The following is a 14,641-nucleotide window of genomic DNA, read 5'->3' as shown; positions in this document are numbered from 1 at the left end:
TATTAGTCTATTATGATCTTTGGAATGAATGGAGTCCGAAGATCGGGAGCCTGCCCTTTACACGCATGTAGGTCAAGGGCATCGCTTAATGTAAGGCCAGTGAACCATGCTGTACCAATATTGCCCAGTGTGCGGGTTCTTCGGTCAGTAAATAATTCTAATAGTAGCAGTGTGAAAAGGGGCGGTAAACCCACACACTTGGTTAATTCTGCATCGATCAGACATGATCACTAGAGCGGATTCACTTTGTTTTTATGTGTACTGTGGTGCTCGAGGTGTGCAGGAACCAAGTGTCCCAAGCGTTGTGGTCAGACGGCTCCTCAGTCAAGTACGTGTTATGCGGATTTGGTTTTTGATCAAGTTATGTTTATGAACGTGTATCAACTTTCAGGTGGATCCGTATAGCTTTCCGTTATGTTAAGACTTGACTTCATCATTGTTATCGTGCCACCGAGATTGGTGTTGGTTTTTGTGTGACCCACATATCGCATTCTTCCTCTGTGTTGAGTGGGCTTGTTTCTTTGCGTTCAGTTGAACTGACACCGATTGACACCCATGCGCTTTTTGTTCAGCTACTACTACTACGTCAGTGCAATGTCGTGCAGGCTAGATCCGTGTCTTTGCTCACGCCGTGTATAAAAGAGAACGAACTGGGAGTTTTCTTGAGAGCAGTTTGAGGACATAGTCAAGATTTGTGTGTTCGACTTGGGAAGAGTGTGCTTTTACCCCATGCATATTAAGTTTGTGTCAAATGAAATCGTCTCTTGAAAGGAATTCCCTGTCTAGAGGAGTGCTTCATTCGCTCAAACATTTCTACTACTGAGGCCTCATATCGGCGATACTAAACATAGATCGGGTGTGGTATTAAGCAATTTTCTTTTCTCGTCACGGTTGACTCATCATAGAGAGGTGAGGAAATATCGTAGCACATCATATATGGGCCCATAGCGCTGGTGGGTCGTGCTGGTGACTCAGGGGTGCGGAGTAAAAGTAAAGGAAAAAAAAAAAGGAAGAGTCAAACCCAAAAACCGATAAAGCAGCAACGATATCGCACAACGGCATTTTCCTTTGCTACCTCCTGGCAACAGAACTTGTGTTGAGAATTTCTGTTTCTTGTTTTGTCTTTGGGGGTTTTCAGTTCCGCGGTTGTAGTTTTGAACTTGGTGCTGCTGTTGTCCCTGAATGTTTTGTTTGGGACTGTTAAGGACGTTTATGCTATCTCTAGCTTGCTGCTGGCTGTGACTCGCTTATCGGAAGCTCCCTTTATAAACAAGAGTTCAGTTTGTTTGGAATTTGATTTTCTGGGTTGTTTATAAATCCCGACCAGTCGTGTTTTCAGAGTGTATGAAGAGGTCAAGTTGTGTTGGTGTGTTCTGATGCGATTCCATTTTTTCCACGCAGTGACTTGAAATAAAATCATTTGCTTTTCCCTTGTTTCGTGTGTGAAGACAATGGATGAGGATTCACTACAAGTGAAAAGACCGAAATTTAACAGCGCTTTTCGACTTTGTTACAGTAAGTTAAGTGACAGAGTTCAGTCCAATATCTTGTTAAACCGTACTTTGAATATAAATATCTATATATTATTGTCAATAACATTGTCATTATGGCACCTTTTAAACTGTTTGCCGCCTTCTTCCATGTGAGCATATGCTTAAATTTATACGATCGATTAAGTGACTGTTTGGCATTTCAATTCAAGGATGTGAAAAAAAAGCCATATATGAATGATACAACTTAAAAGAATTTTTTTTTAAATAGTAGAGGGTTTTACGGCGCTCGCAACTGCATAAGGTCATATGAGCGCCAAGGGGTGGGTGTCAACAGAGAAGTCTTTACGGGGAATCAGACTTAGACTGCTCACCTCTCTAGCTTCAACAGCACAAGGTCTGCTTCAACTATCAAGACACCCCAAAATAGCAGGTCTCAAGAGAGTGACAAACATACAAAAGAAGTAGAGGAAAATGACAATAGTAAGGATCAGGAAAGAAAAAGCAGCAGTTCCCTGTTGTAGATCAGGCACAGTTATAAGCGTGACATTGATGAATCAGCCCATTTACAATTCTACTGTGCTTGAACGAGAAATGTCCCCCCTTTGGGAATGGCCTAAAGACACTTCCGTCAGTGGCACTGCCCCGGGGGATATGATATAACTTTGCCTGGGTGGGAGACATAGAGGAACTAGATTTCTCATGTATTTTTTTTTTCTCTCTTCAGATCTTGACTCCCATGATATGCTCCAAGGAAGAAACATTGTCATACGTTTGGAATCACGGAATATATGACGCTATTTCTTTATTTTTCATGGGTTTAACAATGGTTTATTTTTAATGGTATAAGAACAAGTTAAAACAGTTGGTAAAAAGTTGTATCATGCAAATGGCTTTAAGACCTCTGTCAAGACGCAACAGGCGCAGTATCATTTGATTTGATGGTCGTTGAGGGTAGGGGCACTAAGCTTCTACTATAGGCCTATTGATAATGAGAACATAGAAAATATAAATTCTGCCTATGTTTGACAAGCACATACAGTCAATGAGGTCCGGGGAGGGGGTTAGGAGTGGGGTGATATTGGAGGAAGAGTGGTTCAATTCTATTTGATTTTACCTCTTTTTAAAAATAGTTAAACCACCAATTTAGATTGGGTTTATATGCACGATGCTGTTGCATTCTGCTCATTTTCTCAAATGATGTGCGACCTTATTAATATTTCTTTTGGTATTGTTTTCTTTGTCTCTTCAGGTCTTCAGCTGGTCCCATGCCACAATGAGAAACACCAACTGATAGCAGTATATCCCCGTCGCGACAGCAACAACAACAATAGCAGCAGTACTACAAATATCACATGGGACAGCAGATGCAGGTGCTGGCGTAGTAACAGCAGCAACAGTAGTAGCAGCAGCAGTTGGCAGCAGATCTCTCCGTACTGGGAACGGCTGCTTCAGAGAGTCATGGAGAACAACAATACTGACAGAGGGGTCCGGCGGAGTCCCTCGTCCCAGGGGGGAACCCCGGCTCCTGGCAGCGGTCACTCCCCAAACTCCCATCTGTGCTGGTCCATCATGTGGGTGCCGGTGATCTTTTCCCTGGCTACCGTCAGCCTCTACTTACTCTCACACTGGTTTGTCGACCTGGAGGCTGGCAAAAGGTGGGTACAGCTTTCCTTGTCTACGATTGTATTTCACTACTTGGTTTGGCTGTGTTTGTCCTCCCTTTCTTCATAGACGAGTCAAAAATAACAGTAAATAACTACATAATAAATATAACTCCTCTTCTATTGATCTCCTTGAGGAAATTTGGTTTACGGGGTGGCTTACATACACAAGAAAAACGTATAACTTGTCTTTGAATCAAACCATGCTCAAGAAAACCAGGTATTCAACTTACTACTTTTGTCCATTTTTTTTTTTTGCTCAATGTATAGAAGAAACTTAGCAGGAATGCAAACTTTCAGACTGTTAAAAGATATTTATGTGTAGATGTTCCTCATAACATTAACCCCCTCAGGGCAGTGCTACTGTAGGCCATTTCCAAAGGGGGGATATTAACATGTTCTTATGCACAGTAGAATTTTTAATGGGCTGATTTATCAATGTCATGCTCATTGTGTGCCGGAACATAGGGGCTCATCCTAACTATCGTCATTTTTTCCTCAACTTCTTTTGTATGTTTGTCACTCTCTTGTGAACTGGTATTTCCGGGGTGCCTTTATAGTCGAAGCAGACTTTGTGCTGCAGAGGCTAGAGAGGTGAGCAGCTCATATGACCTTATGCAGTTGTGGGTGCTGTAAAACCTTACTGAAACAAAATCGTAATATTTGAATTTTATTGTGGCAGAGTGTCTGTCTGAACATAACTGACCATGCTTGTAAAATAGGTCAATAGTTACTTTTCCTTTCTTCCATTTTTCAAATTATGGCTTGTTTATTTACTTTTCGTCTTCAGCTGTTACCGTGTGTAAAATTGTCTCTTTGGTTTCTCCAGCTTTGCGCTGAAGTTCCCCACCAGCATAGAGGACATAACACAGATGTCCAGCTTCCTGCTCCACATGAAAGAAACACACCTGGCCTATCTGCTACTGGTCTTCTGTGCAGGCTTCATCTACAAACAGACGTTTGCCATCCCTGGCTCAGTTTTCCTGGTGAGTGAGTCTATCACTGTAGGCTCTTCTAAGAGATTGTCAGGGTTGGTGGGTACTCTGATGTGGTTTGCTCCTTGTTTCTTATGAAACATCTATCATTCATATCTTTCCTTCTTTTTTTGCATTTTTTACTCTCTTGTAACTCTTCTATTCTTATGCACTGGTATGACCTTACTGTGTTGCATGTGCCAAAAATCTCTTACTAAGACAATTGTTTGAGGGATTGGTGGTTTGAGTAATGAGAGTGTTTTGGTCTCATCCAAGAGCTTATACATAGATCATGGTCATGATCATGTAATCATCTTCAGTATCATTATTGACATCATCTCATAATATTAATGTTATAAAAAATAAGATATAAAAGGCCTTGGTGCTCACTGTATATTATTCAGAGGTGCTGATTTTGTGGATAAATCCTTAAATCTGGACTTCTGAAATTGTCCTGATTTTGCTCAACCTTTTGTACAAGAAAAGTCTTGAGACAAGATGTATTTGACATAATGATCTGTAAATTTTGAGTCCCTGCATGCATATATTTCCACTGGGATGAAAACTTCAGAATTTAGAAAAATCTTAGACAGTTTGCATCTCTGATTATTTAAAAGTATGTTTTACCTGTTGTTACATGCTTCATGACTCCTTATGGGGAAACTTGGTAAAAGTGATATTCTTAAGAAATAACCCTCTATTATTTTGGTTCTCCATTTCTGTGGTACCTGTGACTGTAACTGCCTTACAGATTCTCCCCCTATGATTTCATGTCAATCCTTTTAGTCTTTTTCGCTCTCCACAGCGATGTCCAGAATTGTTTCTAGTGTACCGTATATAATGTTAAAAATTTTTTTTTTTGAACAGTGAATGCTGTTGATATGTGATTTGAAGGTATCATTATCCATAAATTTACATTCTGAAGCTGTGTAGAACTGAAATGAAACATTGTAATGCTCTAAAAAAAAACCCAGAGCTCTTTCAGTTTTTCTCCAAGTGTGATTGAGGGCTGAGTGTTAGTCTTCATACAGTCATCTGTTGTTTTTCCCCTTTCAGAATTTACTCGCTGGAGCGTTATTTGGACCCTACTTGGGTTTTCTGCTGGCCAGTCCACTGACAGCCCTTGGGGCAACAAATTGTTATCTGCTCTCTAGGACTTTTGGTAGGAGTTATGTCACTCAGTACTTCCCAGAGAGAGTCAAGTTCTTTCAAGAAAAGGTCAGAATGTTTTCAATAACTTTATTTCTATTTTTTTGTTTGTCTGCATTTTTTTTTAAAATTGTCTTTGTTAATCTGTTTGGTTTTTGTCCAACTCTTTTTCTTTCTTTGACTTATGTTTCCTTTTTTTCTTTTGTTTTTGTTTTCCATTTCCACCATTCACCTCTTTTTCTGTCATGAATGTCATTCTTGGAGCACTTTTTTGGTTTGCTTTGCTTCTATGCTCTTGTTTGTCCCTGTCTGTCAGCACTACAGCTTTAATCTTTCCTTCAGTTCATACTATTGTCTGCTGACCCTAGCCTTTTGCTGTCTCTTTCCCACACTCACACGCACAGACACAGACACGCACACTCACATACGTGCACAAACACGCACGTGTGCGCAAGCATGTATGTGTGCGCAAACAGACACATATGCACACATGCCCAATCAAAAAGTACATTGTATGCTCCTTCTTTAAGAAATCTTTAAGAATGCTTGTTGATGCTTCCGTTGCTTACATATTTTGTCTTGTCCTTGATTCGGTGATATACTGTCTGCTCCTTCATTTTTCGAATGTTTCTATTGTGGTTATAGACTAAGTTACGATAAACTACAACTCATCAAGACCTCTTTTTTTCCTTTCCTAAGCATTATGTGCTCCTCCTTGCTGTGTTTATTTTAAACATGTGTGTGATTGGAGGGTGCCACTGTAGGTCCTACTTTTTAGATTTCCCACTGTTTTCTTTTACGTGTCTGACATACTTTTTCACTGTAGGAAACTGCTGCTATGGGTTATTGAAGGGCGCCTTTCTTTTCTCTACCTCTGTTGTTTTTGTCTGTCTGTCTGTCTTGCTTTACTCGTTCCATCACTAAATGACCACCGTTATTGCGTCAATGTGCTCTTCTTTACCCAAGTAAACAAAGTTAACTAAATGGCTGTTATCGATATAATAAATGGGCTTCTTTTTTCTCAAACTCATTTCCACTGCTTAGCGTAAGACTCAGCTGTACTCTGTTTTGAAAAGTGACATACAGTATGACATGGATAGGTCGAACACAGAAGACTCGAAATCTTGCATCTGTCGAACAGTGCCTGCAGTGCCTTATTTTTTTCTTCTTTAACTTTAATGTAAGATATCCCTAGAACTACGGATCCCTCAAACTTCCGGGACCAGTCCTGGCTAATTCGAGCTATCCGTGTTTCACTGTGTATTACATCGGAGTTTCACTCTGGGCAGTAGATTTATGGTGCCTTGAATTATCTTCACAGGTGGAAGAGAACAAAGACAGCTTGTTTTTCTTTCTGCTGTTCCTGCGACTGTTCCCGATGTCTCCCAACTGGTTCATGAACGTCGTAGCCCCTCTTGTTGGGATTCCAATTCATCTGTTCTTCCTCTCGGTGCTTATAGGTAATGATGTTATGTAAAGCGAGTGCTGCTCTAGGGGCTTAATTTTTACAGAAACAGCACAAATGTATCGTTTTATAATAATAGTGTACTGAGCTACTGAGCAAAAATACAACCACACAGATACAACCCCTCAACGACATCTATTTATTACTATTACTCTTACTCTCTCTCTCTCTCTCTCTCTCTCTCTCTCTCTCTCTCTCTCTCTCTCTCTCTCTCTCTCTCCCTCCCTCCCTCCCTCCCTCCCTCCCTCCCTCCCTCCCTCTCTCTCACTGTCTTTCTCTCTTCTCACTCTTACTTTATCTTACACCATCCACTTTCTTTTTACTCCATTAACACATGCGCCCACATACTCTGATGCATAAATTCACCTGCACACATCCACCTACTCGTATAACGATACCTGGCATCCAGTTAGAGAGAGGGAATACTCAATGACAATAAAACAATACACAGTGACAGTATTAAAGGAAAAGCTAATTTGTGTAATTTTGGATTAGGAATTTAAAATATATGGTCAAAACTAGAATTGAACCAGGGAGTTTAAAAAAAAAAACTTTTCACTTCAAGCGGTTTTTTAGCAACACCTTTTCAAAGAACATTGTTATTTTCTGGATACACACACGTATTTTCAAACAAATGAATCTTTGATGTTATAAGCTATAAACTTGTCTCTTTGATAAATTCACTTTTAAAACGTATTAAAGCATGTTATCAGTTGTACAAAAAAACAACAACAACGAAACTTCGTCTAGTTTCTCTTTCAAAACTATCTTAATCAGCTTATCAGTTGTATGGGAAAAAATGAAACTGTCCAAACTGTCTTCGTCCGAAATGAAAAGACTCAAGTTCTGTAAAGTGTTTACAGCTACTGGGGAATCGTGATAATTGTTTTGTTTTTATCATAAGGGACCTATCACAATCGAACCTGTTGACCTGTTCGGCTTTTCATTTCTCTTCCTCAAGATTGCATGCAGATTCAAGTTGTTGTTTTTTATAGCAAAAAGTGACAACAAATCTCCTTTCATTTTTATATAATGGAATAGTTTTATCTATGCAATCACTCTACCGTTCTTTGCATTGAGGAGCAGGTTGAGTGGGTCCTAGGATAAACACATTCACCAATTATTAAACAACAGGGCTGGTTTATACTCTGCCAAAACCTATTAAGTAAGTCCTCAGAGTATTTTAACTTAAAACTTTGCAATGCCAAATCAAAATTTATTGTCTCAAAATTACAAACTCCTACAGATAAAAAGCCTCATGGAAGTCATCTGCAAGGTTAATATTTTCCGAATAGCAAATTTTGGAATCTATGGCAGGTATTTCTATACTTACCGACAGATGAGAATTTACGTATAAAAATACAGTTAAACCTTGGTATTCGTACATGGCTTAAAATTAAAATGTGTTGTCACATTCATTTTCTGAAGCCCCATCTCCTATTGAGGAGCATTTTTTTTTTTTGGCTAATACATATCTCATATTTTGATAAAGCTGAGTGACACCTTTTAAATTTGCTTTTCTAAGTTTGAAAACTATTGAACATGTGTTGTTGTAGCCCATGTTTATTGACTGTTGTCGGAATATGCTAATGCCCTACTCAAGTGACCGTTTGAAAAGTCCTGACTGTCCTTAAAAATGACAATATCAACTACTGCTTCAACATCATCAGCTCATGTACCTGTCATGTCATTGGGTGTTTAGTGTACGCTCCTTTACTTTCTCTGGTTTTTTCTGTCTGTCTGTACTACTTTTTCTGAGCACTTAATGGCCATTACCTGTTTTTTTCTGTCTGTCTGTACTACTTTTTCTGAGCACTTAATGGCCATTACCTGTTTTTTTCTGTCTGTCTGTACTACTTTTTCTGAGCACTTAATGGCCATTACCTGTTTTTTTCTGTCTGTCTGTACTACTTTTTCTGAGCACTTAATGGCCATTACCTGTTTTTTTCTGTCTGTCTGTACTACTTTTTCTGAGCACTTAATGGCCATTACCTGTTTTTTTGTTTGCTTCACCTTACTTAAACTCTAACTTAATCATGTCTTGTCTCTCTCAGGTCTGATGCCCTACAATTTCATATGTGTCCAAACGGGCAGTGTACTCTCGGAGATCAGCTCGGTCAGCGATGTGTTCTCCACGGGGACCATGCTCAAGATGTCCCTGGCAGCTCTGGCCGCGCTCCTCCCTGGACTGGTCATCAAGAAACTTCACAAGGATTAAGTGTAGAAGAGACTTTTCATGGAAGGCACGTGTGTTGAACTAGTCCAGCACGGAACTTGTTTGGTTTTGAAGTGGAATTCATCTTACAACCAGTGTTTCTTCATGCGTCCTCCATTCTTGTTGACAAGATCTCTAAATAGCTGTAAAAGCCATGCACTATGCAAATTTTTCCTGTTTGTGTTCTACAAATTGGAATTTTTACCCGTTTGCGTACTACAAATCCAGCTCATTCAGTAAGATGGTGAATGTGTATTCTGTGAATCTGCAATGGGCAAGGAACAGATTGCTGTGTGTTTTATTTTTTTGTTTATAGCGGGTCAAGAAGGAGTTGTATAAGTGACTCCATGACTTCACAGTGGGCCAACTGCTTCAGGATTGTCAGATCACATGACTTACGTCCCTATAAAATACTGAACCTTCTGGAATGATCTGTTGATGTTGAGGGCAGCCCTAAAACCCTCACTCAGGGTCTTTACAGAGACGTGATCTGCATTTGAATGTCTACTGCCTCGAAGAATAAGGATGTTGTCCTTATGACTCAAATCAAAAACTGCATCTCCAGACAACTTGAGTCCAAGCAGAGCAGATACATTTTGAGTACACTCTTTACCTTGCCGTCCATCAAGAACACTTTTGGGGGGGGGGGGGGGGGGGGGGTCATATCGCCAGTATAAAACAACAGCAAATTAGAAATCTTTTTGTCTTTGGTGACTCGTTCAAAGAAAGTATTTGTAAGTTATGGCTGTTGAAATTTTAGTTTTTGAAAGTGTTAACAGTGAAGAGTCAGAGCTGATGTTTGGATGTTCCTCCTTTTACTGTTTTGAAAGTCACAAAATCTGAAAATTGAGATGACAAGATTTACATTTTAAGGATGAAAAAGACATCAAATGAAAAATACAAATTAGGAAAAATAACTGCATTACCTGATGATTTCTTTTAATATATATTGTCTTAGAGCAGCCAGTTAAAACGGGTGCAATATTTTCAGAAAAACAACTATCAGTGTTGATATATATATATATGTATATGGCCTGTGCCACTGCCATCAGTTGTGTGGAAAAACTAAATGAGAGTGTATGTTAAGCAGCACTTCTGTTGACTTAATTAATACTGGTGTGTCAGAGTCTTTGTTTTTGTATTGTCTTTCAATATTTTATGATGCCCAGGAAGACAGAAAGCATGCTGTGCTGTGGGAGACAGGAACTATGTTGTTATAAGAGTTATTACTCTTACTCTTAATGGCTGTAAAAGGGGAACTAGAATTCTGTTGTTCTTTTGTCAATTACATTCACTGTCATTATGACCAAGGATATCTGAACTACCAATTTTATACATTTTGTGTGTGTTTCTATTAAAATCAAAATGCTTTATTTGAAAGAATTTGGCTTTCACTGGTGATCAGAGTATTTTCAGCCCAGCCCATCATTTTTTGAGTCGAAGACCCTTTCCCTTCTCCCCTATTTTCTCTTAAAACTCAACGCTTTCTTAAAGTACAGTCTTTGTATACACATTTTTAAATATGTATTTCTACAAAAGTCATTCACTCCCATGGTATGTTCAGGTCTCCTTTAGACGATGTTCTCAAAAGTTGTATGTTTAGGGCTAGGACACTGTGATTGAATGCATACACAGGTGGTATGCAGTGCGAGTTGAAGTGCCTTGTTTATAGTTTTTGTGGTCATATTCTCACTGCCAAAGGCAAGAGAACAAGTATAATATGTGTAGCAACTTGAAGAAATTCTTTATGTTGGTACTTTTTCATGATTTTGTTTAGGAGCTTATAGCTCATTGCTCTGTCTACATTCAATGGCATTTCCAGAACTGTTTACTTTTAATTTCAGTGATCCTTTATAAGATTACAGCCTTGAAAATGTACTGTGGCATCACTGCTGAGTGTAGTGTATAAATTTGTGAAGGATAAACAATTTGTCACTCTCTGGCTACTGAGTCTATGTGAGCCTTTTTTGTGTTCTCTTCCCTTTTCCACACTGCACAATTTCCAAAGAAATATCCTTTCTCCATAGCTTTCAATGGTTTGCTTGCACTGGGACCACACATATTCTTGTGGTCAATGAAAGACGGATTGCTTGAAGAATCAAAACGCATAAAGTCTGTTGATAGTTTTATTCTTGTTTTGTTTTGCTGTAGGCTATTTGTAGCTCATAACATAGTGATTCTCATGAGTGTGCATTGACATTTTCTTTTAAAAGCTGAATAATCTATGGTTTGGTTGTAGTGACATTGTCGGAACGACCAAGTTGCAGGTTTAGTTTTTACCTCTCAAATTATTAAGTTTTAGAGCTTCACTAGTCAATTCTTAATCCATCTAAGTGGATTTGTGTTTTGTATTTGTACAGAAGAGAAAGCTTTTAGTAAGAATGTAGGCCTATATGTAAATTATTTGACTTGAAAGGTTGTTACCAGAATTTTTTTATAGTGCAAAGATTTATGTTTTGATATATGTTAAATTGGAGTGGGATTGATTAAAAGAGTGATTAGAGATTATTATTGATAAGTATACACTGACATGTATTTATTACCGGTATCCCATTGGTTTCATACTTTTGTATTTTCCAAGTTCCGAAGGGCAATTTGAAAAAGGGACTCTCATGCTCATATATGCTTGGAGGCTTAAATACTCAAAACATTGCCATAGATACATATTATATATATATACAAGCACACGTAAAAATCATGTGCGCGCGCACACACGTGCACGCACACGTACACGTACACACACACACATACACCACACCACACATGACCACACAGGTGAACTGAACAATCACATATGTTATTTGCTCATCATTTGTGCAGTAGAAATGTCAAATTCCTGCTGCCCCTGTTGATTATGGATTTATTTTCTCAGCTGAACTTGTGCTCCAAGATGCCATTGAAGAATTATGACTTCAATTTCCTCAAGAAATAATTGTGTTATTTAATCCAAAGAGAGACACTTGGAAGTGTATTGTTTTTGTTTTTTTGTGGGTTTGTTTGGCGGGGGTTTCTTTCAATTTTGGCTATTTTTGGGGGGGTATTTGAGCACCAATGCAGACAAATTGTTGAAATCTTACTGTCTATCTCCCCAACGTTCAACCACTGAGTGACAGGTAACCCTTAAACTGTAACCTTTTAGAACTTGATGAAAAATCACAGATTTTTGCCACCAAGGTTATGAGGGCGTTACCAATACTTAATCTAAATTTCTCCCAATTTTTTCCAGGCATTATTTCAGATGCAGTTGACATGTGGTTTAAATTATTAATCTGCACATAATACTTTTAGCTTGAATCTTATGTATTCTGTTTTAACTTTTTTGGTGTGCCACAATCACTTTTTGATGAAACCGAGTCATAATTTCTTTCTCCTACATTCCATTGTTTTCCCCATCCTCAAATTAAAATTGGAATTGGAATTTCAATGGCCCGTTGACTTTTGATACAAAGGGTGATATGCAATAAATTCAAAATGGAAACAGTTCTGATTTAAATAGTGTTCATGTATTGTCTTGTCATTTTTTAAGAACAATATTATTGATATTGTCAGTGTAATAAGATCATATGATTATGCATGTTTGTGTGTGTGTGTGTTGTGTGTGTTTGTTTGTGTGTTGGAGGGAAACAGAGACAGAGAGAAGATATTACTTGTGATTTCATTGTTGGAAGGATTTCAGAACATCCAAGATCAAAGGAAAGCCGAACTATAGATTCATTGTTCGAGGATGTTCCCTTTTGAACCTGGATGGCCCACACTTGACTTAAGTGAATGGGAATCTTGCACTGAGGAGGCGTACGTTGAGCTGCGACAATGTTTTACATGACCAAAACGTACACTGTCAGATAACGAGGGTCTTCACCTTTTGATTACAACAGTGTTGTTCAGCTATTCAAAGCCCAATTTATTTACTGAAATGACAACTGAAGATGGTAATATTAACCTATAAGCTCTCCAGTTGTTATCGATTGTCTGACCTTGATTTGATGAACGTTGCATTTTCGTTATCTGGGGCTTGGTAGTTTATCTTGTTCTGCCTATCAGCACTCTGTTTCTGACCTTTGGGTGTGCCATTAGCTCAGTTGGTATCATTGTGGACTATGGATGGATGGTCCTGGTTCGAAACCTTGACTGGGCGTTATTGAACTTGGGTCGTTTTGTTGAGTTTTCAAGGCTTTCTACCCATTTGGTTCAGTCCTATAGGAGACGAACGTTAAATTCAGAGGTCCACTTATAACGTAATAGTGTTGATAAGGGTGAAAACTTGTACACTAACTTACACTTGTTTTTCTGACTATCAGCTTTACAGTGTATGTATATGAACGTAGGCCAGCTCGTCATTCTCCAGAGATCTGAAATTCTACAAACACTGTACGTATACTACTTTAAAGAAACTGTACCAAACTTGGCACCTATCAATGATAATCATGCCCCTTTGGTTACAGTACTCTGACTTTGGGTATTCCTTTTTTGAATGTCAAGTGATTATGTTTCATAATAGTACCTTTAGCCTGGTAGGCCCCTACATTATTTTTAATACTTTAGTAATGTTAACCTGAGAACTGAGCTAAAACACTAGGTACAGAATGTGATTTTTACAGGTTTGGGAGGGGGGGTGTTGAAGTAAATTTTTGTGGGTTTATTTACAGATTGAAATGGAATCCTAGTAAGGCTTTGGATACTTTTTGTCAGTGATTTTAAAAATTGTAGTAGTAGGAGGAGGGGGAGGAGAGAAAGAGGGGGAGTTGGTGGTGGAGAAGGAGAAAAGATGATAGAGGGAGAGAAAGAGATAGAGACAGAGAATGAAGGAGGGGCTGGAGAGTCTCAGTAGGTGAACTAAAAGAAAAAATATCCATGCAAATGCAAGAGGGTGCATCTAGAGGAGAGACGGAAAGAAAAAGTGGGTGGGTAGGGGTGGTGGCCTAATTTGTGAAGAGGTAAAACAAAGCAAATTCACATTTTCAATTTCAGCCAGTTATGAGAAAGCATAAACGAGTGCGCTGGGCTTCCACTTCACGTGTATATGGTCGCTTTTAGGTACAAAGGGGCTATCCCGAAAAATGCTGTTTTGAGAAAATCGAAGGTAAAGTTTTTGCTCCTTGTTCAGTTTCTTTAAAAGTTAATAAAAGACAAGGAGAGTTTTCTCTATCCAAACAAATATACACATCATTGAAACCAAACTTCTCCCATGGGGGAGGCCCAATTCTCACTTTTGGTGTTGATCAAGATTTCTGGACACCCCCGAAATCTGGGTTAGCCCGCTTGTCCTTAAAAGTGACAATATACGACTTCACTCGGCGCTTTTCAGTGCTCTGAAGTAAGTAGACGTAATTCGTAACCCTCTTTTTGTGCCTATTTCTTTGTCATCGTCATTTTTGTAAAAAGTTTAACTCCCTTTCCAACACCGCAAGCTATGGGTTGTTTTTTTTTTAAGTTTCAGAACCTCCGAATATTAACGTCCATGTCCGCCGATAGAAACGAGCCAAATGGTTTGAGAGCCTTAAAACCCCCCTTAAGCTACCCAAGTTAAGGTCATCCTATTAGGAATTCAAACCAGAGTTATTCGCTCCGTTGTCCAGCATGATACCAACTGAGCTAACGGTGTGCTCACATATAGGTTGTTTTGTTGTTGATTTTTAACCAAGTATGAGCGTGGGCGTTGTATCTCTCAACCTGGATTGCCCCCC

At 38.9% G+C, this 14,641-nt stretch overlaps 1 protein-coding gene across 1 annotated transcript; it reads left to right on the top strand.

Annotated features, from left to right (window-relative positions):
- Positions 1 to 272: 272 nt before the first annotated feature.
- On the top strand, positions 273 to 9,612 carry LOC101853755 (transmembrane protein 41A; the record flags this gene model as incomplete). The annotated part of the gene is given in 6 exon segments (XM_005090514.3): positions 273 to 1,515; positions 2,743 to 3,148; positions 3,984 to 4,140; positions 5,185 to 5,346; positions 6,599 to 6,737; positions 8,797 to 9,612. Coding segments are annotated over 6 exon segments (1,092 nt in total). The 5' UTR covers positions 273 to 1,451.
- Positions 9,613 to 14,641: the final 5,029 nt, after the last annotated feature.

Source organism: Aplysia californica, unplaced genomic scaffold (assembly GCF_000002075.1).
Source record: "Aplysia californica isolate F4 #8 unplaced genomic scaffold, AplCal3.0 scaffold00018, whole genome shotgun sequence".
Lineage (NCBI taxonomy): Eukaryota > Metazoa > Mollusca > Gastropoda > Aplysiida > Aplysiidae > Aplysia > Aplysia californica.
This window is presented reverse-complemented; position numbering and strand designations above follow the sequence as displayed.